Below are 25,200 nucleotides of genomic sequence, written 5' to 3' on the forward strand. Positions count from 1 at the left end.
ACTGAAATAATTCCATCAAACTAGAATAAGAATTCACACTGATTTATAATTATTACTAAAAGTATAGTAGCTGAATTTTTTGACATTCAGAAAAATATTGGCATACATTATTCATAATAATCTATTTTAAAATGTGCGCCTCATATTTCACAATTGTTCTGAGTTATGCCTTCATTCTAAGATGTGCTTAACTGCTCTCATCTGGCTTATCCTCTCGATCCTAGAAAAATTTCTTCAATTGAAATCGCTGTTAATGTTCTTACAATTTTAAAAAGCAGACTTCCAATAGTAACGTAGCAACTGATCAGCTATATTTAAAAACCAATTTAAAAATTCACCTGGAGTCCAAGCTCAGAATTATGACTCCTGTGTTCCAACCAACCCAGCATGCACTCTGGATCTAACTTATCTGATTTTTGGCACAAATTTAAACATTTAGTGGGAAGTGAAAACATACTTCACTTCCTGGTAAATAAGAGTTATATTAAGGTGGCTAAGTTGAGGCAATGTAACCAATCAATCTGGGGAAATACACAGCTTGTTAAAGTGGTAATACTGGTTTTTTTTTAAAAAAGTCAAGGTGTGAATATTGATTTCAGATTTTTTTTTTTTTTTTTTTTTTTTTTGCGGTATGTGGGCCTCTCACTGTTGTGGCCTCCCCCGTTGCGGAGCACAGGCTCCGGACGCGCAGGCCCAGCGGCCATGGCTCACGGGCCCAGCCGCTCCGCGGCATATGGGATCCTCCCAGACCGGGGCACGAACCCGTATCCCCTGCATCGGCAGGCGGACTCTCAACCACTGCGCCACCAGGGAGGCCCTCAGATTTTTTTAAAAGAAAAAATTCAAGGGCCTTTCCTTATGAAACCCCCTGATTTCATTCTTATCTGTCCCTCTTCAGAGAGAAGCACTATCTTTTTTTTTAATATGCATGATTTTATACTTTTATATAAATACAATGTTTCACTGTTCAGTAAAGCATACATTTCTGTAAGTTGTTTTGATAATGTTGTATTTTTGCATGTTTTTGAACTTTATATGTATTATACTATACAAATGCTTTGAGGCTATTTCTTTTGTCAATGTTATATTTTTGAGATTTATACATGTTGCCATAAATAGGTAGATTTAGTTTGTTCATTTTAGCTGCTGCATAGCGTTACATTTTATGAATCTATCAAAATATATCCTTTAAAATTTAAATATATTGGGGTTTCTACTGTTTTGTTTTCATAAACAATGCTGCAAGTAACATTTTAAAATTTCTTCTTGTGTATGTGTGTTAGAGAGTTTCTCTAAGATATATACATATGAGCAGAATTACTAAGTGTTAGGTAGTGTGCATCTTTACCTTTCCTAGACATGCCAAATCGTGCTCCAAATTGGTTGTTCCAGGTCCATCAGCAGTAAATGAGAATTACTGTTGTACCTCATCTGGCCAAAAGTAGGTATTTTCAGACTTTAAATATTTGACAATTGTGAAATGATACCTCATTGTTTTAATTTCATTTCCCTTATTCCTAGTAAGGTTAAATATCTTTTCACATATTAAGTGACCAATGGATTTGCTGTTTTGTGGACTGCCCATTTTTCTATTGGGTTATTGATTTCTGTGTATTCTTTACATGTTCTGGATGCTAGTTCTTTGTTAGCTACATGTGTTACAAATATTTTTTCCCAGTCTGTGGCTTGTATTTTCACTATTTGTGTTGTACCTTGTTGTGAAAAAAAAAGCCTTATTTTTAATATCGTAAATTTATTCATCTTAAAAAAAAAGTCAAGGGGTGAGAGATAAAAGGGAAAAAGGCAGAAGCGGACCAAAAAATCTACTGAAGAGTGAATAAAAATATTGCTGCTGATTTACTTGCTTTGTTATTTCTATCTCAATATTACTTCTAGTTTTCAGAACATTTTATATTAATCTTCTGTTTATTTATCTCAACAGTTTCCATGAGTTGTCTATATTTCTACACACAACTTTCTTGCAGCCACTTCAAAGATTACTTAAAGAATTGTAATATTTCCAGATACTTCCAGAGAAAAGGAATAATGATGTCATTATTACCTGTCATCCAAAACTACATTTGTTCCCTTGGCTTTCAGGAAAGAACAAAATTTTACTTCCCCTTGCATTCATGTTTGAGGTAGTCAGAAGTAATCAAACTCACATATAACAAATATTGGCATAATAAACTAATACATGGGGAAACAGTATTTGAAGTTATTAAGAGCACAGTCATGTCAAAGATGCCTGGATTTGAGCCCTAACTCTGTCAATTAATAGTCATGTGGCCTTGGGTAAATGACTTAACCATTTTATACCTCAATTAACTTATTTATGACACAATGAACATACTATCTGTCTCAATGGGTTGTTTTTAAGATAGAAAGATACAGGGTTCAGCAGATAGACTATAATATTACACATAAGAAAGGAGCTGTTAATATTTACCATAATAGTTATAATAATTCAAAAATAGTTTGATAGATAAAATATGTAATAAACTTCATATTAATCAAATCCCAACTACCTTATTCATCTTTTATAATAAGCCCAGACTGTTAAAAGCACAGTGTATTCAGTATCAGCAAGTATTATCTCTTGATCCTGCTGTAACTCTGAGTGACCCTGAGCAATTCTCCTAACCTCTCTGGGCTTATCTTAGAGTTATCACTTACAGAATGAATACCTTAAGTTCTTGTCTTGACTTTAAGAATTCATGTAGCATTTTAGGGGTAGAACTGAAAGGATGAAGGAATAGGAGTCCCTAGGTTATAACTAATATGAACTTTTATTCTAGGTACTCCTAGAATGGATCCTGTTTGCAGGAAGTAACTCTGAGAATGACCTAGGTGGTTCAAAAAATGAACCAAAATTAGTAAATTCCATAAATAATCAGTCTGGTCCTTCTGCCTTCATACAAACCACAGGAACAGAAAGAGTCTACCAAGCTCATTGTGAGAGTACTTCTACTGCACATTCATATTAAAGTAAGACATGCATGTAGATAGTGTGATGGAAACTTGTTCCAAGCCTGCCATGTGGAGAATTAGTTTAGGTTTAGATTGAGCCCCTATGTCTGTTTCCTGCAATACTTGTTTTAAAAAAATCTATATACAGTTTCCATTATTAGACACACTCTGAAAAGAGGGAAAGCATTCTCAGAAAAACTACAAAATCATCTCAAATATTTCAACACTGTTTTGAACTACTATCAAAGCATAGTGAACCATGGATGCTTCATTTATCAGAAAGTAATTTGGTTTCTAAATACTTTCAACTAAACATCCTCTAGAGAAAATTCAGCTATAGTTGCTAACTGATAACATAGCAAGATCCCTGACTTCTACAATGTCTGTTTCTACTTGTTAACAACACAAGCCAGATTTTAAAAGTTTAAAAAACTGTGTAAGAGAAAAGAAGTCTGTGAAAGATATGCATCCATGACCCAGTTTGTTTAACTTAATGCTATTTCACTTTACTAGACTTATACAGACCAAAAATAATATATTCTCAATATTTTAAAATACCAATGGGCCAAGGCTCATATAATATGTGCTTAAGTCCTTGGAAGATAATATCTTCCGCTTTAAGTAAGTAAAACTTCAAAGTTAAAAATGATAATCTGCTCTAATAGTTAAAATCAGTCTTTTAAAGTTTTCTCTATAGTATTTCTTTATATATTCCTCTATATAATCACGACTCAAGCCTTATTTATCAATAATTTTTCCCTTTCTGGAATGCTAATTTCATGAACCATGGGCATTATTAACCTTGGAAAGTAATGATTAGTTTGCTTTTCTCTCATACACAGTGGCATTCTTCAGGATGCAATAGCTGTATATTTAATATCAAATACAATTTATTAAGGTAATTTTCATATGAGATTTTCTTTGTTCGATGCTATTCATCAGTACAGTTTCCTCAGAGGTACACTTAGCAGTCAGAGGTATACTAAGTAGCATTAATCAGACAGATTCATGACTGTATGTCAAGACCAATTCTGGCAGAAACGATCACTCTGCAGTTTCATGGAAGCAACCAACAACCTCAAAGGAGTTGTCAGATTCTAAGTACTATCTAGGATGAAGACTAGTCTAAATGCCATAAGAATAATGGTGTGGTATGGTCATGGGAGGAAAAATACTCCATGAGATAAAAACCTTTTTAATCAATTTACAGTTGTGCCCTGTAGAAGGGATTATGAAGGGAAGCAAACAAGGTTAGGATTCTTTCCAAAACCAGATAAATAGCTGATGGTTAACAGTTATTAACGGCTTGCTATTTTTCTGACACTCTATTGCATGGATTATCCCATTCCATGTTCCCAACAGCTCCTTGTGAAGTGGGTAGTATTATCTTCACATTTTACACATGAGGGAACTAAAGCTTAGGTTAAGCAACCTGCCCAAGGTCGACAGGACCTAGAAAATGGCAGATGGAATTTGAACAAATTAACCAGAGCCAGAAAACCATCTCCAATCTAAATCTCCCAAGAGGAAAAGAATATGACACATTAAGACATCAACATAGCTCATTATTAAGTGTATTTAGGCACCCATATCAAGTCAAATACTGCCCTCCAATATTTTGGGGCCTTTAATACCTTAGACAGAAATTTTGTATCTTCTTCATCCCCTGTAGAAAATCAACAACTCAGCGTTTGAGAAAAAGACAAGCTGAATATATTGAGAAGAATTTACACTTGTGTTAATTCAGGAAACTGCACAGCATATTTTATGAAATAATTATAGCAGCTGGGTTACTATTCCTTTTTACCTGAGAAAAAGCCAACTCATATGCATATGACTACTATTTTTTTACTACCTATCCCCAACCCTCACTTCTACTCTATTTACGCTTCAGGCCTCACCTTCATGTATATATCATGGCAGAGCTTATTATTTCCTAATAAAATTAGAAACTCTTTAAAAAAAAAAGCCAAGTATTTTACTTACATCCAAGTGTACCTCACTTTGGATATATAAAAGTTACAACGTGACTTCAAAGTTTTAGAAGTTATTGCCCTAATAAAAAAAGAGAACTCCAAAATTCTATCAGTGACTTTCTCCTACATGTGAATTTTGTCCCCATCATTATCTGAAGGGTTTTCTTTTATTTTTCTTAAGACCCTGTCTTTGGTGGGCACCACTTTCCTGGCTTAGGACAGCACCCTAATTCCTATCACTGAGGAAAGGAATTTAAAACATTGACTTTGGGCTCAACTTCAGAATGAGATCTTAGGAGCTGAAGAGCACCCAGATCCACATGGCACCCAAATACATCAAAGTAAAACTACATCTTACCTTAACACCTTGCATACCAGGGGGCCCCATTAATCCAGAAAGACCTTGATCACCCTAAGAACAAAACACAAACAGAGGTTTAATATTATGAAAGAGAATTGAAAATTATGATACCCTTGCTTCAGGATTTCATCTTGGACATCCAGATCTTACTGCTTTCATTTCTGATCTCCTCTATCTGGCTCAAGGTCCACCTCGTTTCTGGGACTGTTTGAGACCATTTCTGAGGCCCCCAGCCCTTATCTCTTCTAGTGCTGATTACCTGGACGGTACTTCCCCACCTCTAAGGCCCTGCTTCTTTTTCTCTGATGTCCTTTTCTCTAGGAATGTTCTTACTTCCCAAATTCTCATCTTTCCCAAAGTTTACCGTGCTTTAAAAATGTAAAGGAGTCTACTTAAAAATTCCACCAGTGCTTTGTGAGGCAGCTGTGGACAGCTCAGGCCTGCCCTTCTAGGTGAGGCCCTGCAGCCCAATGGGACTCCCACGTGGAACCTCAAGGCATGGCTGGGGGGTGGGAGACAGGACTGGGCTCTCATCATGCACCAGGGAAAGGGGTACTTCCGTTTCTGGGGCTGCAGTGAAAACTTATTGGGAGGACCATGTGTTTGACTTCACAGACCCAACTTCGCAAATTAGGGCCTTCTGTCCCCACAACCCAACCCCTTCCCCCAAATGTGATGAAGGCCTGCGAACAGGGTAGGAAGGAGAAATTATACCAGTGAGGGGGAAGGAGTGTCTGTGGCGGGTAGAATGGACAACGACATAGAGGAGGCTGTGTGAATTGACAAGGACGAAACATGTCAAAGTGGAATGGGGGTATAATCTTAAACCAGTTTACTCGTGGTACACTTCTTCTTTGCCTCTGTTCCTTTCCCTCTTCCTGCTGTGACAAAGTTACTGTGCATGAAAAAAAGTATGTTCTTTGAAAGAAAAAAAGAGTACTTAGCTAATAACCCTAAATAAATTTGTTAATGACTGTTTAGGCACTATTTAATTTTCAGTGTATTATCTACTTTAATAAGTCATCAAATTAAACAATCAGAAGGAAAAAGGATGTTTCTGATTAACTATAAAGTGCTTTTCCATATGTTTAGTATTTTAATGTTTTTTCGCTCAGTGTTTTATTAGGATGGCTTCCATTTGTTATGGGATGATGGGTTTATACATATATATATATATATTTTACACTTATTTCTCGATAGAAGGAAAAGAAAACTGCACTAGGAAACAGGAGACTGGAGGCTCATCTCCTACTAACTCTAATCAAGGGTAGATCACTTGATTTCCCTTCAAAGTTTCTCCATCTGAAAAGTGAGAATAATATCACACTTGTCTTGTGGGAAAGGAAAAATTACCACTATTTAAAAGTTATCTTCATTTGCCATTGAGGTCCCACAAGAAATTAAACACTGAGGTGTGCTCTATGAGAGATGTTACTTACTGGATATTACATGCAGGACTAGAATATGCATTGCTTTTATTGTTTCATCACTGACTATATATTTATTGTAAAAATCGCTAAATGTTTAAAAATAAAATTCAATTGTTTCCCAATCCCCCAATACTCACACCAATTTAATGTTTGTATTCTATTTATTTGTATTTATATTGTATATGTATAAATATCCTGCCTCCTCAGTAAAACTGAACCTAATTGTATGTAAATATAATTTCTGAGAAATTGTTTTTAAATGTTACCATTTTAAAAATATCTCATTTTGAAAGTTGGATTTCACTTAAAGCTCAATGAAAACATTCTATTAAATCTTATATCTTGGGCCTCCCTGGTGGCGCAAGTGGTTGAGAGTCCGCCTGCCGATGCAGGGGATACGGGTTCGTGCCCCAGTCTGGGAGGATCCCATATGCCGCGGAGCGGCTGGGCCCGAGAGCCATGGCAGCTGAGCCTGCGCGTCCGGAGCCTGCGCGTCCGGAGCCTGTGCTCCGCAACGGGGGAGGCCACAACAGTGAGAGGCCCGCATACCGCAAAAAAAAAAAAAAAAAAAAAAAATCTTATATCTTACCATTTCTCCTATATAGTATTGACAACAGTTAGTATATGAGTAACTCAAAAAGTTAAAAAAAAAAAAAAACCCCACTGACATACTTCCAAGTCACAACTCACAGGCTGAATCACCCTGTATTTTATACAGATACTGTATACATACTGATCCACCCTATATTTTGTGCAGAGAAGCCACAAGGGAAGATAAAAATAAGCATCTGATAAAATCTGAATGCATAATTTGGGGAGTTTATTTAAAGCAGTCACCAAAAGAGAGTGGATGTCTAATTTCTCAATTTTAAGAAATCAAATGTTTTATATTTAGAGATTTTTAAAGATGGCATTTATGTTTCTCAGATTGCAGAATTTTTTCCTTGTTAATAATTAAGGGACCAATGAAAATACTGTTTCTAATAATAAACTTCCATTCCTTTTCTAAATTATTTAGATTCAGTGAACTCAGTTCCAACACAGCAATGAAATTCTTACAGTACTAGATTAAATTTGAGGATTTAATTGTTAGTATAATATCCATTAATGTGATATAATTTTTCTTATGTTTACAAGAGTTTCTGTAAACCAATTAAAGGATAAGATTTCAACCCAGTAACCACAAAAATTATTCAGGGATTTTAAAAGTTTGTGAATGTATACTACATAAACAAAAACATCCTATAATTGTATCACATTCATCAAGTGCATGTCTAAATAAAGCTTCCCAGATATATACCTAAATACTTGACTTGTATTCATCCTCACTGGAAAACAATACCTTCCTCTTAATAAAGATTTTCGCTGCTATCTTTACTTTGAAACATTAGTTTCTTTTTATCTAAATGCGTATGTGCATTTGAGCGCATTATGATAAAATAAAAAGCATACTGTACTGAAAGTCAGAAAACTTAGATACATCATTAATTCATCTACTTGCTATCCACTTAAATTCTATGAATCTTGTTTTCTCAATTGGAAAAAAAGATAATGATGACCGCCTCCCTCACTGTTACTGTGGGACTTAAACAAGATAAGTATGTAGAACTATTATAGAAATAAAGGTGTAAAATGGCATTAGAATTTACAATGGCATCCATACTAACAGCAACATTTTTGAGGTTAGGACCAAAAGTATCTTGTTCTAATTTTTTGCCCCATCTGTTCCTCATTCACAGGTAGCACAAGGGCATGACAAAGTAGACACTCAAAAAAATTAATGGTATGATTTAAAGTGAAAAGCTGAGCTGATAATACTGTTTACTTGATTCTTCAAATATTTCTTCCTTCATTAAAATCCAAGTTATCTATATATTCTGTCTGAAATCAAGTAAAATCTACATTTAAAAAAGATAAAAATGATTTTTAAAAGCTTGAAATATATCACCATGATTGTATTTCATGGACGAATAATTACCTTTTCTCCAGAAACAGCATGACCTGGGGAAAAACCTGGATCTCCTTTGGGGCCCTAAATAAAACAGTTATAAAACACTTGATGAAACATAAACTACATATATCATACTTCTTTGGTTGTATGCATTGTCAGATGCTACACACATTATATGGTATTGAATAAAATTACGTATTTGAGATGTACAAGGATTATTTAACTTTTTAGTGTATATTTCACTTATTCTTAATTTTAAATGTTGAGGAGATTCCTAGAAATTCCCCAGACATACCTGATTTTTCTAATCAATAAAGTTATACTATGATTGAAACATCTTTTTTTTATAGGTAACTCTTGTCACTTTTACTTTTTTAATTAATTTTTATTGGAGTATAGTTGCTTTACAATGTTGTGTTAGCTTCTACTGAACAGCAAAATGAATCAGCCATATATATACACATATCCCCTTCCCTTTTGGATTTCTCTCCCATTTAGGACACCACAGTGCATTAAGTAGAGTTCCCTGTGCTATACAGTATGTTCCCCTCAGTTGTCTATTTTATACATAGTATCAATAGTGTATATGTGTCAATCCCAATCTCCCAATTCCTCCTACCCCACCCCTTTCCCCCTTCATATCCATACATATCCATACATTTGTAGAGACGTGGATGGACCTAGAGAGTGTCATACAGAGTGAAGTAAGTCAGAAAAAGAAAAGCAAATATCGTATATTAACGCATATATGTGGAATCTAGGAAAATGGTATAGATGACCTTATTTGCAAAGCAGAAATAGAGATGCAGACGTAGAGAACAAATGAAATATCCTTCTTCAAGGGAACTACATAAAGACTCTATTAACTTTTCCATTTTTGTGACATATTGAGTTATAATTCCTATTTTAGCATGGGAAAACTAGTTATTTTTAGTAAAAGAAAACCACTTATAATAATTCTCAAAATTTTAAAACATGATTCCAAGTTTAAATATTTTCCAAAATCTTGCAATGTACATGCATTACTTTTATAATAAAACAAAAATAAAAAACCCTCTAACTGCCAAAATTCTTTTTATTCTGTTATAAAAAGATTTTTTTCATACTTTGGGAATCTTTATCTTTTATATATCAAGAGAAATATGACATTAGGTTTCAACCAAAATTTTTAGGTACAATAGTAAAGTATTCTTTCTTTCTTATTATGCATACTAGCAAAATATCTTTTATATTTCATGCTTCATGAAATACAGAATTGAGATTCTTTATCATTCAAATTCTGACTTCATTACCATTCTGAGCTAATAATAATTTTCCATTTCTAAATGTTATTTTCACCCTATGTGAAGTAAGGAAACAGTCAAGTCTTCCTTCACATATTCAGGGATACTTTTTTTTCTTTCATTCCACAGATATTTATTGAACAACTTCCTGAACACATAGGGATGAACAAAACAGGTAAGTTATCTGTTCTCTTTAGGCTAACATTCCAGTGTGAGAGAAAAAAAAAAGAATAAATGGAAATTTTTAAAAATACAATTTCTTGTATAGATAAGTGTCAGGAAGAAAGCAGCAGCTGGGGAAGGGAACTGTGACCAGCTGGGACACAGAGGGCTCTTTTCTTGGGTGCAGTGGGAGGAACCGTCCCTGAGAAGGTGATCTGACCAGAGAATTGAAAGAGGTAAGGGAGGGAGTTGTAAATATATCTGAAGGGAGATCACTAAGAGCATCCCCAGCAGAGAAAAGAGTAAGTGCAAAGGGCCTGAGGTTTGTCTAAGAAACAGCAGGTTGCCCGAAGTAACAGGTGCTAAGTGGAGAGAAGCAGGCGAGCACTTCAGAGAGACAAAAGCGGCCAGAACACAAAAAGAATTATAGGGCCTTATTTGTGGTTTGGCTTTTACTCAGATCTGTCTTCACTTTTAATAAGATACCACTGGCTGTAGTGTTGAACAGACATTATGGGGGTTCCAAACTCAGAATACATATTGAAGGCAGAGCCAACATAATTTCCAGGACGAGAAGAGAGAGAGACAGATTGGCATCAAGTCCACGTACAATGGGAAAACAACAAAGATGGAAAAGATTGGGGAGAACAGTAGGACTGGATGACAGCTGTAGTTCTCTCTCAGACATGTTAAAGGCAAGGTGTCTCTTAGATTTCTAAGTGGAGATACTGTGTGTGCTGTTGGATGCTAAGGCTGGATATCAAAAGTCACCAGAATATAAATTGTATCTGAAACCATGGTAAAGGGTGAGACTACTGAGAAAAAGTGTAAATATAGAGAAAAGAAGAGGAAGGAGGATGGTTCACTAAGTATGTTCTAATATTTAGAAATTGGAGGAGGAAAGACAGCAAGAGAGAATGAGGTGACACACCATGTAAATTGAAAGGCAAACAAGGTGATTGTGGAGCCTCCAAGTGTAGAGAAGACATTTTCAGAATGAAGCCATGGCCAACTGTGTGTGTCCACTACTGCTGAAAAAATGAGTCATGTGAGGAGAGGCTGCTGGGAGAGATGGAGGTGGTTGGTGACCTTGATAGGTGCCGTATCAGTGGAGTGGTTAAGAAGAACACATGAAGGTCATGGGTGGTAAGACAGGCACTTTGATTAGCAAGGCAAGTACAGAAATAAGAGGAGTATACCACATCTCAAGAGAAAGAAGATGTGAGTTCTAAGAGAGGGCTTAGGCTTTTAAAATTTTTTGTCAAGATGGAAACTTCTGACATATATATATATATATATATATATATATATATATATATATATATATATATATATATATATATATATATTGAGCATAAGTTGGGAGAAATGCATATTTCTCTTGAGTATGCCATAGGAGATGGGGATCCAGGGTCCAAGCAGAGACATTTCAGTAGGAACAATTAATCTGGTACAACAATTGCAAAGGTAGAATATATGGGTACAGATATTAGGTCATTAGCCTTGGTAATGGGGAAAAAAAATGAGAGCTAATTCTCATCTGACTGCTTCTAGTTTCTCGGTGACATAAAACATTAGGCTTACAGTTCAAAGTTAGAGGTGGGGAGTGGTATGGGAGGGATACTCCTGAAATAGCTCTCAAACTGACTGATGAAAGAAGAAAGACAAAAAGTCCTTCATGTTCCCCAGTAAGTCTTTTCATTTTACAAATTAAAAATGAGTCTTCATTGGCAGAGTCCTATATCCAAGCATCAAAAAAAAATGTTTTAAGGAAAAGGTTGTTTTCCAGTCTGACCTCTTCCCTTCCATAGCTATCACCACTTCTACCACTAATACAATTTTAGATCACTGGTAACAGAATTACGGGACCTGACAAATAGCTTTAGTGATATCTTAATATTTAAGAACTCAACTCTTCATCTAAAAAAAGATAATCTATTTAGAATTTATGAGAGATTAGAGCTTATCCCTTTATAGAACGAATCCCTTTATTGAGAAAGAAGCAATAAAGTCCAGAAAAGTTAACGGAATTGGTTAAGACTGCCTAGAAAAGTACTGGTAAATCAGGTCAATTTTCTTTCTCATATCACAACATCTGTTAAATTAAGATCTTATTGATATTTATATATTTTAATCTATTATAAATCCTAACTAATTGATTTGAGGCAATATTTACAACAAATTTAAAAGGAACTTAAGAAATGATAACCCTTGAGAAATTTGAATATAATAAAACTTTTTTACAGCCAATGTTTTTACTTAGAATTCTCACACTAAAAACTCTTATTTTTCGGTCCTATCTGAATTTTCTATTATATACCAACTTCCTTAATATAATTATCTTTCAGCTTTCTTGACATCATCATCTAATATGACATTTCATCTTCCACTTTAAAAAAATTGAAAGAGTGGGAGAAAGTAATCAATTAAGCAATAAAAATCAGATGTAAAGACAGACCTTTTTCTTATTCATAACCTTTATACATCTTGGCAACATATGTAAAGAGATATATGTCAAATCTTTTATTGCCACACAAATATGCTTGAGTTAATTGATCATCTCATATTCTAGAACCAGAAATTGAAGTCAGTATGAAGAAAATGCTTTTAACCCGGCCAGTTGTGTACTGATCCTAGTATAAAATGCATGAGGAAGAGATTACTGAACATGCCAAGTTTGCCTGAAATGTCAAGGAAGTAGGGCATACTTTTCTGCATTTAACGAAAATACTCCAAAATTTCTGTCATTTTCCCTCCTTTTTATGAGGGAAATCATATTTACTTATTTGTTATTTATTTATTTATTTATTTTATGATTCCTGACACACTTTTAGCCACACTTGATTGGCTTTTCAAAAACTCCTTGGAATTAAAAATAATGTTTATAAATTAATCATAATTGACCTTCAATACTGACTTTTACTTACTCCTACACGACTTTTGTTGAAGGAGCTATATATCCTTTTGAGTATGAATAAGAAGGAAAGGAAGTTGCCTACATTTTATTACTCAAGGATTCCAAAAGTCCCACCTATCTTACTGATCTGCTATAGTCTAAAATCCTCATTATCAGTGTAGCTCTTTTAGACTGTTATGGATCTCCAGATGGCTCTCTGTATAAGGAGGGAAACTCCCTAAGGTATTAGACCCATTAAGATGTTCAAACAAATTTATCATATTGGAGTCCACACAATATAATGGAAAGAGCATTGGGACTTAGAGTGAAAAGACTGAACAAGTCATTTAATCTCTCTGAACCTGAATTTCCTCCTCTGTAAAATGGGAATAATAATAATAATACCTACTTAGATTAGCGTGAAAGATTTAGGATCAAATCCCCTATAGATTACATAGATGTTAGTAGTTAGTATTAAAAATAACAGTACTAAATACAATCATTAAAATAAATTTTACAATTATGGCCATCTTGAAAAGCAGAGAACACAACTCTTGAGTGAATGACTGACAGTGCAGCAAAATTTTAATGGAAAGAATTTGTAATTAAAAAGTTCAGAGTATGAATGAGCTAAATTGGTAGAGTATCATAAAGGAAACATTAAATGACATAATCTTGAGGTAGCACCACTTGAATATTCTTGGCTTTAATATTAGCAATAACTGCACAAGCTCCATAATCTCAATGTTAAGCACTATACTCTCTAACCAACACTTCTTATCTTTTTAGCTCACTCTAAGCCTTTATAACTTTGACAATTATTTGACCCACTGGAACTGCTAATAGGTGATCCCATCACGTTTTCACTCTTTCATCCCCCACATGGTCTCACTTCCCATCCCTAGCCAGCCTAAATACTAGTGTCTTATATTCTAATCACTTCCTTGCATACATAAATGACACCATTGCCTGTTTCTCCCTCTGTCTTATAAGCTTACCTGGAAAATCTTAAATATAAACTCTCTACTTACTTTGACCCTATCCCTAGCAGCTGAATGTGATTAAAAGAAAACAATTAATGTTGACAAATCTCACTTGAAATTCATGACTTCTTACATTGATTTTGTTTTGCTTTGTCTTTTGGTGTGTCCAGTAATTGCCTCAGTCAATTCACTTTCCCATTTTCATAGATGATTATTTCATAACTTCCCTCTCTTTACTCTCAGCTGGTTATCCTGCTTTCACCTTTCACAAGCTCTCATGACCAAATCCACTACACCTCACCTTAACCTGTTCCAAAACACTCTGCCTTCATAACCAAACCCCCACATTGTCTCTCACCAAGACATTATTGGTGAACTGTCTTCCCTACATTATTTTACTTTTTACTTCTAAGATAACTGCCACCATCAAGTGAAAACACTGTAATTTCTCCAATCTTAAAAAATAACTTTCCTTGAGCCCACATCTCCCTTCTCTGCTCCATTATACTGTCCCCTTTTAGAAAAAAACTCCTAGAAAGTTGTCTATGTTAACTAAAAGACTTCCTCTCCATCCATTCTCTCTTAGACCTACTCTACTCAGGCTTTTGTCCCTACCACTATCCTAACCTCACAGGTCATTCTTTCTCAGTCTCCTTTGCTAGTTCCTCTTCATCTTCCTAATACACTGAACTCTGAAGTACCCCCTAGACTCAGTCCTTGGACACTTCTCTTCTTTGTCTACATTCATCCCTAGGTGACCTCATCAGTTCCATAGCTTTAAATTCCATATATACATTGATGACTCTGAAATGTATATTTTTAGCTATGATATCTTCCCTGAACTCCAGATTCATATACCCTTTTTATATCTCCACTTGGATGTTAAATAGTCCTCTCAAATTGAATACGACCAAAAAGGAACTCTTGGGAATTCTGGTTCAGACAGTGGCAGAGTAGCATATATGCAACTAATCCTCCTGAAGATTACAATTGTAAAGTCAGGACAAGATATGTAAAACAACTATTTGAATGCACAGGAGAACAATAAAAAACAGGGCTGGAGGAGATTCAACTCTTGAAAGAAGAAACCACACTTGGTTTAATACAAGTTTATACAGTCTTTCTCCTAAAGACACTTCCCAGTCTGCACAGAGTGGCTGGAATTCAAGCAGAAAAACATAAACCTTTTGGCTAATGGTATCAGAGGACAGAGTGTAGGAGTACCAAAATGACCGCAAACTGAGGGAGAAAATCCTAGAATAAAAGAAAGTCAGCTTCCCCCAAAGCTTGAATATAGACTTTCTTCAATTCTTGGCTGATCCTGACATGTGTTTTCATGAGATAGATTCTAAAGAACTCAGCAGAAATCAACTAAAAGGCTGAAAGAATTAACAAATTTCAGCTGCTGGTCACTAAAGGAGAAAGTTTGGGGTTTGAGCCACATCATTTTAGAAGACCATGCTAAACAGTTTGATAAATACCTTTCCATTGAAATTGAGGGAGAGTTATACTTTAGAAGCAAATACTATATTCTTGGACAAATGGACTCGCACTAATACTATAAGCAAAACTGAAACAGATCTGCCCTTTAAAAAAGTTTCCAAACCTTGATGTGGATGAACCTCTGTCATACAGAGTGAAGTAAGTCAGAAAGAGAAAAACAAATATTGTATATTAATGCACATATATGGAATATAGAAAAATGGTACAGATGAACCTATTTGCAGGGAAGGAAAAGAGATGCAGACATAGAGAATGGACTTGTGGACACAGGGGGCAGGAAGGGGAGGGTGGGACGAATTGAGAGAGTAACATTGACCTATATACACTACCATGTGTAAAACAGATAGCTGGTGGGAAGCTGCTGTATAGCACAGGGAGCTCAGCTCAGTGCTCTGCGATGACCTAGAGGGGTGGGAGGGAGGCTCAAGAGGGAGGGGATATATGTATACATATAGCTGATTCACTTTGTTCTACAGGAGAAAATAATACAACATTGTAAAGCAATTATACTCCAATTAAAAAAATAATAAAAAAAATAAAAGTTCCCAAACCTGTACAAGTTTAAGGTGATGAGCCAGTTATTTAAGCACCTACAGAACAAAAATCAAGTCTCCAAAGGATTAAAAAGAAAGGTAACAGCATCTAAAGATCCACATATCATCCACAACGTTCAGTATGTAATCAAATTTTTCTAGACATGCAAAAGGGAAAATCGGACTTGAGGTAAAGAAAAAAGGCAGTCAATACAAACAGACCACAAGAGGACCTAGAAGTTAGAATTAGCAGTTGAAGATTTTATTAACTATTATAAATATGTTCAAGGGCTTAAAGGAAAAGATGATCATAATGAGTGAACAGACAAATATCAGCAGACAGATGAAAACTATATATAAAGAGTCAACTAAAAACCTAGAACTGATAATACAGTATTTAAATATAAAAATTTACTGGATGAGATTAACATCATATTGGAGAAGGCAGAAGTAAATTTTAATGAAATTAAAGGCAGATCTATAGAAGTTATCTAATCTGAAGAAGAGAAAAAAAAATGCATGGCAAAAATGAACAGAGATCTAGTGACCTGTGGGGCAATATTAATAGTATAACATACATGGAGTCCCAGAAGGAAAGGAGAGAAATAATGGGACAGAAAGATTATTTGAAGAAATAATGGCCAAAAATGTCCCAAATTTGTTTAAAAAAATTTTTATGGATAAAAAGATATTCAGTGAAGCCCAAAGAAATATCTAGGGGAAACCACCCCTACAGACATCATAGTAAAGCTGCTAAAAGCCAGAGAAAGAGAAAAATATTAAGACATCTGGTGAAAAATTTCACATTATATTGAGGGGAATAAAAACGTTGGCTAAATCCTCATCAGAAACAGTAAAGCCCAAAATATGAGAACATCAGACATGTTTAAAGTGCTGGAAGAAAAACATTCCTAACAAAGATTTTTTTTGCTCTACAAAAATTTTTTTACTATCCTTCAAAAAGCTGTGGACAAAATAAATTTCAGGTAAACAAAAACCAAGAGAAACCATCACCAGTAGAACTGTACTCGAAGAATTATTGAAGGAATTTCTGCTAGCTAAAGGGGAGTGGCACCAGATAGAAACTCAGATCTATAGGAAGGAATTAAGAGCTTTGGAAATGAAAATAAATGAGGAAATATGAATGACTCCCTTGTTTGTTTCTTCTTTTAATTTCCTTAAAAGACTGATTACTTAATACAGAAATTATTGCATTGTACTGTTGGGTTTATAATGACATAGATGTAAAATAAATGACAACAGAACACAAAGGATGGGGGGATAGTAGGTAAATGTCATTGTAATGTTACAAGAGTCTTATATTTTACATGAAATATTGCCATAATAACTCTAAGTAAACTACAATAAGTTAATAAGGTATACTGTAATCCCTAAAGCAACCACTAAAAATCAATCAGAGATGCAGCTGAAATGCCAAGAAAAATTAAATAGAATACTAAAATATATTTGATTAACCTAAAAGAAGGTAGAAAAAAGGAATAAAGGAACAAAGAACACCTGGGATAAATGGAAAGGAAATGACAATGCAGAAGGCCAAGACCCAATCATACCAAAATTACACAAATGTAAATGAACTTAACATTCTAATTAAAAATCAGAGACTATCAAGCCAAGATAAATATAAAAGACCCAACTATACAGTATCTATAAGAGATGCACTTTAAATATAGAAAGGTAAAGGAAAGGAAATATATATACCAGACAGACAATAAGCATTAAAAAGTTGGTGTGGCTCTATTACTATCAAAGTAGACTTCAAGAAGAGGAGTATTACTAAAGATAAACAGAGATATTTGATAATGATAAAAAGATCTGTTCATCAGGAAGACATAACAGTCCTTAAATATGCATGCATCACAAAAGAGCTGCAAAATACATGAAGCAAACACTAACTAAACACTTCCTAGACACTAAAGAAATAAAATCCAAAATCAGAGTTGGATATTTCAACACACCTCTCTCAGTAATTAATGGAGCAACTAGGCAAGAGAAAACCTAGTAAGGACAGAGAAAATTTGACCACCACCATTAGCCACCATAATCAAACTGACATTTATAGAACACTATACAGAATCTTTTGAAGTTCACGTGAACTATTCATCAAGATAATCACATGCTGGGCCATAAAATGCCTCAATAAATTTTAAAAGATTAAACTCTTCCATTGTGTGCTTTCTGAACACAATGGAACTAAATTAGAAACCAGCAACAATAAGATCACTAGAAAAGCTTCTAATTGATGGACATTAAAAAAAACAACATACTTCTAAATAACCGATGAGTAACGAAGAAAGCATATATTTCAACTTGAATGATAATGAAAACAAAACACATCAAATTTTGTGGGATGCAGTTAAATCAGTCCTTAGAGAGAAATTCATAGCTCTAAATGCTTGTGTTAGAATACAGCTAAAAATCAATGAAATATTATATGGTCCATAGAAAAACTTAACAAAGCCAAAAGTTGGTTCTTTTAAAACATTAATGGAAATGAACTCTTGATTTCCTCCCAGGCAAAAACAAAACAAGTAAAAACCTGAAATCATGTTCCTCCTCATTCCAGTAGGTGGCAGCTCCCACAATACCAGCTGTTCAACTGCTTAAGCCTTAGATTACCTTTGACTCCTCTCTCACACCATATAAGTGACTCATCAGCAATTATGTTAACTGCACCTCAAAATACATCTAGATTTTGACCACTTTACACCATCTCCATTGTTAACACTCTAGTCCATGCCATCCTCACCCATGGCGTGAGCTTGGGTAGACCAGTGAAGCAGTCTCCAAACTGGTGCCCCTATTTCTACCCTTCCCCTACCCCAATCTATTCTCTGTGATAGCCAGAACCATCCTCCTACAACATAAATTGCATGGTGTCATCTTTCTACTTAGAACTCTCCAATAAATATCTAACACAGAGTAAAATCCAAACCAAAATTCTTACCTACAAGAGTCAACATAATCTGGCTTCTGCTATGTCTCTGATCTATCTCCTATCACTTATCTCATTCAGATATTCCTCAAAGACTGCCAAGCAGTCTCCTGCCTCAGGGCCTTTGGTCTTCCTGAGTCATTTCTATTGTTTTCAACCTTTTCTTCATCAGGATTGCAAAAATGATTTTTAATTCTAGTATTCTTTCTTCATTTGCTAGCTTTTTCTGTAAACAGAAACTTCCCTTTGTCAACTATTTGGTTACACTAAGGTTCAATTCTATAAGAAAAACAAGGCAATTTCTTAAGAAAACATTTATTCTTTCCCTTTATTTTTCTTCTATTTACCATTTTTCAAAATAATGACATTGTGGTATAATAAAAATATACATTTGGTCTTTGTCCCTGGTTCCTAGAACAGAGCTCCTAAAACCCTTGGAATTTCCTGAGTCACAGGAGTGTCTTTTGTTATTCACAACAAGTCCTTTTCCACAACATCTGAGCTTATGTTAATGAAGTGACTGGAGATGGGGAGCTAGAGAGCTTCAGGATGGGAACCAGTCACTGGAAAGGCAAACAAGTGATTGGAGCATAGGAATTTAGCCCCATTCCCTCCCCCACCTCCAGGAAGAGGAGGGGGTGGACATTTCTCCAAAGAAGATATACAGATTGCCAACAAACACATGAAAGAATGCTTAACATCATTAATCATTAGAGAAATGCAAATCAAAACTACAATGAGATATCATCTCACACCAGTCAGAATGGCCATCATCAAAAAATCTAGAAACAATAAATGCTGGAGAGGGTGTGGAGAAAAGGGAACACTCTTGCACTGCTGGTGGGAATGTGAATTGGTACAGCCACTATGGAGAACAGTATGGAGGTTCCTTAAAAAACTACAAATAGAACTACCATATGACCCAGCAATCCCACTACTGGGCATATACCCTGAGAAAATCATAATTCAAAAAGAGTCATGTACCAAAATGTTCATTGCAGCTCTATTTACAATAGCCAGGACGTGGAAACAACCTAAGTGTCCATCATCGGATGAATGGATAAAGAAGATGTGGCACATATATACAATGGAATATTACTCAGCCATAAAAAGAAACGAAATTGAGTTATTTGTAGTGAGGTGGATGGACCTAGAGTCTGTCATACAGAGTGAAGTAAGTCAGAAAGAGAAAGACAAATACCGTATGCTAACACATATATATGGAATCTAGGGAAAAAAATGTCATGAAGAGCCTAGGGGTAAGATGGGAATAAAGACACAGACCTACTAGAGAATGGACTTGGGGATATGGGGAGCGGGAGGGGTGAGCTGTGATGGGGTGAGAGAGTGGCATGGACATGTATACACTACCAAACGTAAAAGAGATAGCTAGTGGGAAGCAGCCGCATAGCACAGGGAGATCAGCTCGGTGCTTTGTGACCACGTAGAGGGGTGGGATGGGGAGGGTGGGAGGGAGGGAGATGCAAGAGGGAAGAGATATGGGAACATATGTATAGGTATAACTGATTCACTTTGTTATAAAGCAGAATCTAACACACCACTGTAAAGCAATTATACTCCAATAAAGATGTAAAACAAAACAAACAAACAAACAAACAAACAAAACCTCTTGAACAAAGACATTCCAAGAGTTCCAGTAGGTGAACACACTGATGTGCTGGGAAGATGACACACCTGGGGAGGGCATGGAAACTCCAGGTTCCCACCCTCCACATTTTGCCCTATGCATCTCTACCATTTAGCTACTTGAGTAGTATTTTTTTAATAATAAATTGGTAAACCTAATTAAAGTGTTTTCCTGAGTTCTGTGAGCTGTTCTAGCAAAATATCAAACCTGGGAGAGAGGAAGAGATTATGGGAATCCCTGAACATGTAGTCAGCCAGGCAAAAGTGTGAGTAGCCTGGGCAACCCATCTGTTGCTGGCATCTCAAGTGTGGGGAGTCTTGTGAGACTGAGCCCTTAAATCTCTGGAGTCTGACACTAAATTGAGGTAGTGTCAGAATTGAATTGTTGAATAGTCAATTGGTGTCAGAGAATTTGACAATCTCATAGATGTAATTCCCCAGCATCCTCTAAAGGTGACCAATGAGGTCACCTTTAACTAGTTTTTAACTACATTATAACTCATGGATTTACAGATATTTGTTATGATTCAATCCACTACAGTTATTATCCTTAATGATGCTCAAATTATACCAATCTTTGGCTAGTGGAAGCCTTTTCAAATTGGCTCCTGAATCCTTCTAACATGAACCCAATAGACTTTGATAGCTAGAAGGAAAAATTTTTAATATATTTGTCATATTTGTCTGGCCCTTTATAAAAACGTCCCTACATTGTGTAGACTAATAGGAGCACCTCAGTCTTCACCATTTTATCATACTTTACATTTTCAGAATGTTGGACTGAAAATTTTTCATAGCAATCTGACTCAGTAAAAAATTCTTAGAATGGGTCAGCATCTATACCCAACACATTTATTTAATTCACACACAAGGAAAATGGGACTTTCAGTTTAGAGAAATAATGATGGAGACATGGTAGCAGAGGGTCAAAACCAGGAATAAAACAGCACAAAGATATATTCCTTGGAAATTCAATATTTAACATTACTGATAACATCTCATTTAATATTATTAATGGGACACTGTTATTGCAGCTTATTAAGGTTAGATGTTTTCATTTAACTGGATTAAATTTGATGGAGCTATTGAACCTGACTAAAGTAATATAAACTATGAATGTCCATGGGAAGGTTTTAAGCTGCCTTTAAGAAGCATTTTTAGGAAACGAACTATCTGGATGCAAATAGATTGCCTGGACTAGAATTTTAAGTGTAGGCTAGGGTAGGCCAAAGATCTAGATTCTGAATTTGGACTCATGTCCAAAGACCTACTGCATAATTGATCATGTGTTAATAGTAATAAAAATGTCCAGTACCCTGTGAATTAAGTTCATATTAAATAAGTAAATATGATGAACTGTGGACCCAGAAAGCATTTGGTGGCAAGAAGAAAGTCATTCTTTCTAGCAAGTAGAGAAACAGAATTCACTTCCTTGTGTTGTTTTTGTTTTTTATGAAGACAATATTTCTACCCTTAGTCTACTGATTTCAGCTAATGATTCCAGCTAAAGAACTCAAGTCTTTCTGTTTTAAATCAGTCTTAAAATGCTGAAAAAATGCTATATTATCCACTAAATTTTTGTGTGGCATTTTATTCTTCTACTATTTAACAATTTAACAACACAGTTCTGAGAGGCTAGAGTTCAGTTTCATTCTTTATGGACTTTATATGTTATTAATAGTATCCAAAGGATAAGCTGGAACCTTAGAATGGACATATTTTGTTACTATTACTAAATGAATTCAGAAAGTCTTTAATTACATTAGGTTATTACCCTACCCAAACCCTTCCTCTTTAAGATACTGTTTCATAAATGAACTCCTCACTAGTTAGTAGAGACAAATTGGTGTAAGGGAAAGAGTAAAAGATCTAATTCTGATGACAGTTACAACTGTGTTACCTTGGTTAAGTACTTACCTCTCTGAATATGTTTTCTTCTGTGGAAAGTAGAAGGTAATAAAGCCTGCTCTGAACAGTACGCTTAACTGAAGTGGAACTGAATGAGATGGCATACATAAAATAATTAGATGCTTAATAAGTGCTAGTTCTCATTCCCTTATGATGCCAGTGCCTTGTTTCTAATGTTAAGTCTGCTTATTGTTTCAGTTTAACATTTATTGAGTGCCCAACACATGCTGGGCACTGGGCTGGACACAAAGGCAAAGATGAGTAAGATCTGGCCACTGCATTCAAGTAACTCAGAATCTACTAAGGAAGACAAACAGATATGTGAAAACTCATTTTGCTTGAACAGAGTTGAGAACTACCAAAGATCAGTTTACATTTTTTGTCCTTTATGATAAATACTAACTTAATTGTAAAAGTATAACAGAAAATAAATTAAGTTTTGCATCAATCTAGAGTATGTTAACAAAATAAGCTTTATTCTTATAAACTTTTAAATAGTCTTATAAATAGAACATATTTCTTTACTATATTAAGGTATTTTCATTCATAAGAGCCACAAGACTTTTTTTTTACTTAACAAATAATAAATGTGATACTTTCAGTAAAAGTTGCATTTCTAAATAGCCTAGTTACCTTATAAGTAGCTCCTCCAGAAAAGGGAAATAATGTTTTCTTAAGTGTCAACTACACACAAGTATTCTACCAGGTGTTTTACGTGCTTCATGCCATTAACTTATATAAGGTATATCTTGTGGTTCTGAGACAGGCTGGGACCAGGGACTCTTTGCTGCAGTGCTGCCAAGCCTGCACCTGGACAAACCTCTCCTCAAGCAACAAAACACAAAGACACTATCAGGGACTAAAAATAACTGTGTGCATGTGCAATTGGGACAAATTATGGATAAAAGCTACAAAAAGACCAAAAAAAAACCCAACTGCCACTTTTGAAGAGCTGGGAGCAAAATCCCGGTACTGCGCATGCCCCCTGAACTCAACACAACCAAAGGGGTGGGCAAAACACCTAAGCCACCCCTCTGGCCCGACCCTTGGACACATCCCTACCCTCACCCCATATAAGGAACTAGCAATTTCTATTGATTAGGGAAGGCCAAGAACCCTGGTATCAGTTCTAACAATTGTTATAAAGCACATTAATCCAAATATGACTGTATAAAGGTTCCATAATGCATTGTATTTTCCATTTCAGTTAAACCTTTCTAAACTTGCAATTGCCTTAATTTGGTCTTTTCATAGGTTCAGGTAACCCCTTTTGAAATGGACAGATCATTTCTTGTGCAAGCGACAAGATGAATTTTTATACAATTTCCTTAGAGGCCAATAATTCTGTTATTCTTGCTAAACAATAACTGAAAAGAAAAAAATGCTGAAAATGTCTTTATACTCTAAAATCCCTTAATCTAAAAGGGATTTTTGTGCTCTGAAGGAAAATAAATCCTGTGATTACATGTCAAAATTTATTGTTGAGAGCATGAAATTTGCATTTTTATTGCACTGTCTTGAATAAATACTATAAGAGGATTATAAAGTATAAGCCTTGAATCTTCTATTAATCCTGATTACTTTAAAGTGCATGTTAAATATCTAGGAAAATTGGTTTCACAAACCACATGCTACAAGCTTTACTTAACTCATTTAAGACACAGTGGTGATATTTAACACCTGTCACAATCTAATGTCCTCCACAAATATGTGCAGTTAAAACAAATCATGGTCAGTCTTGGCTATTTTGAACATGGTTATCAAATTATCAAATTACATATGAATTAAAGACTAATATTCAGGTCTATACAACTAAGTTCCCAAGAGGTTCAGTTAGTTACTTGCAAATTAAAAGTGGAGGTTTTAAAATCTCTAATATAGGGGTTCATAAAAATATGTTATTGGTAAATAGTTATAGTCAAAATTATACTCACACTACTAAATATAATATTAAAGAGAAATCTTGAGATTAAGATTTCATCTCTCCTAGTTCATTTTACCAAAGACACATATTCATACCAGTCAACACTGAAAAATATCCTGTTTTTAATCTTTGGACAATGATAATTTTTTGTTACAAAGTTCATCCTTTTCTCAAGTATTTTCTCCTGAATAAGTACACACATTTAAGAAGTCAATTAAATCAAAGGCTTTCCACTATCTCTACCTTCATCTCTCCTCACCCTATTCTCTATCTTTTTTGTTTCAAGTATCTGTTTGCTACTGGCTAAGGTAGGGGAAAGGGAGGACAACACAAACCATGTGGAAACCCACCCCTCCCCCATTCTGTCTTCCTTCTTGTTGTGGAGATCAGGGTGTTAGCCTGCAAGCCCCCTAGAACTTCAGCTCTGTGGAAAAACACGAGCTGGGTCTTTACAACTACATTAGCCTTTCACTAAATATCCTGAAAATCCCCAAAAAAGCATGAAGGCTAGGGAATCACAAATTTAAGAACAAACTTCTAATTTCTTTAGAAGGCATTTGTCTTTTTTCTCACTGTTACTCATCCAGACTTTAGTTAAGTCTTTTTTCTCTCTGAGATACTTTATAAAACTCAAAAAATTGCTGACAGTGATAAGAAACTTTGGAAAATTTAGATTTAAAATATCTGTTATCAATATTACGTATTAATAATAATGATACT

General features: G+C 35.1%; 1 protein-coding gene across 4 annotated transcripts in view; it reads right to left on the reverse strand.

The window, feature by feature from the left end:
* COL24A1 (collagen type XXIV alpha 1 chain) overlaps window positions 1-25,200 on the reverse strand; it is a 404,516-nt gene that overhangs the window by 339,803 nt on the left and 39,513 nt on the right. For all 4 annotated transcript variants that reach the window (XM_060090037.1, XM_060090036.1, XM_060090035.1 and 1 more), the window contains exons 6-7: window positions 8,716-8,769; window positions 5,305-5,358 (exon numbers count right to left, since the gene is read on the reverse strand). In XM_060090037.1, coding sequence (XP_059946020.1) covers window positions 5,305-5,358; window positions 8,716-8,769 — 108 coding nt within the window. The remainder of the gene's footprint in view (window positions 1-5,304; window positions 5,359-8,715; window positions 8,770-25,200) is intronic.

Source organism: Mesoplodon densirostris, chromosome 2 (assembly GCF_025265405.1).
Source record: "Mesoplodon densirostris isolate mMesDen1 chromosome 2, mMesDen1 primary haplotype, whole genome shotgun sequence".
In the NCBI taxonomy this organism is placed as follows: Eukaryota; Metazoa; Chordata; class Mammalia; order Artiodactyla; family Ziphiidae; genus Mesoplodon; species Mesoplodon densirostris.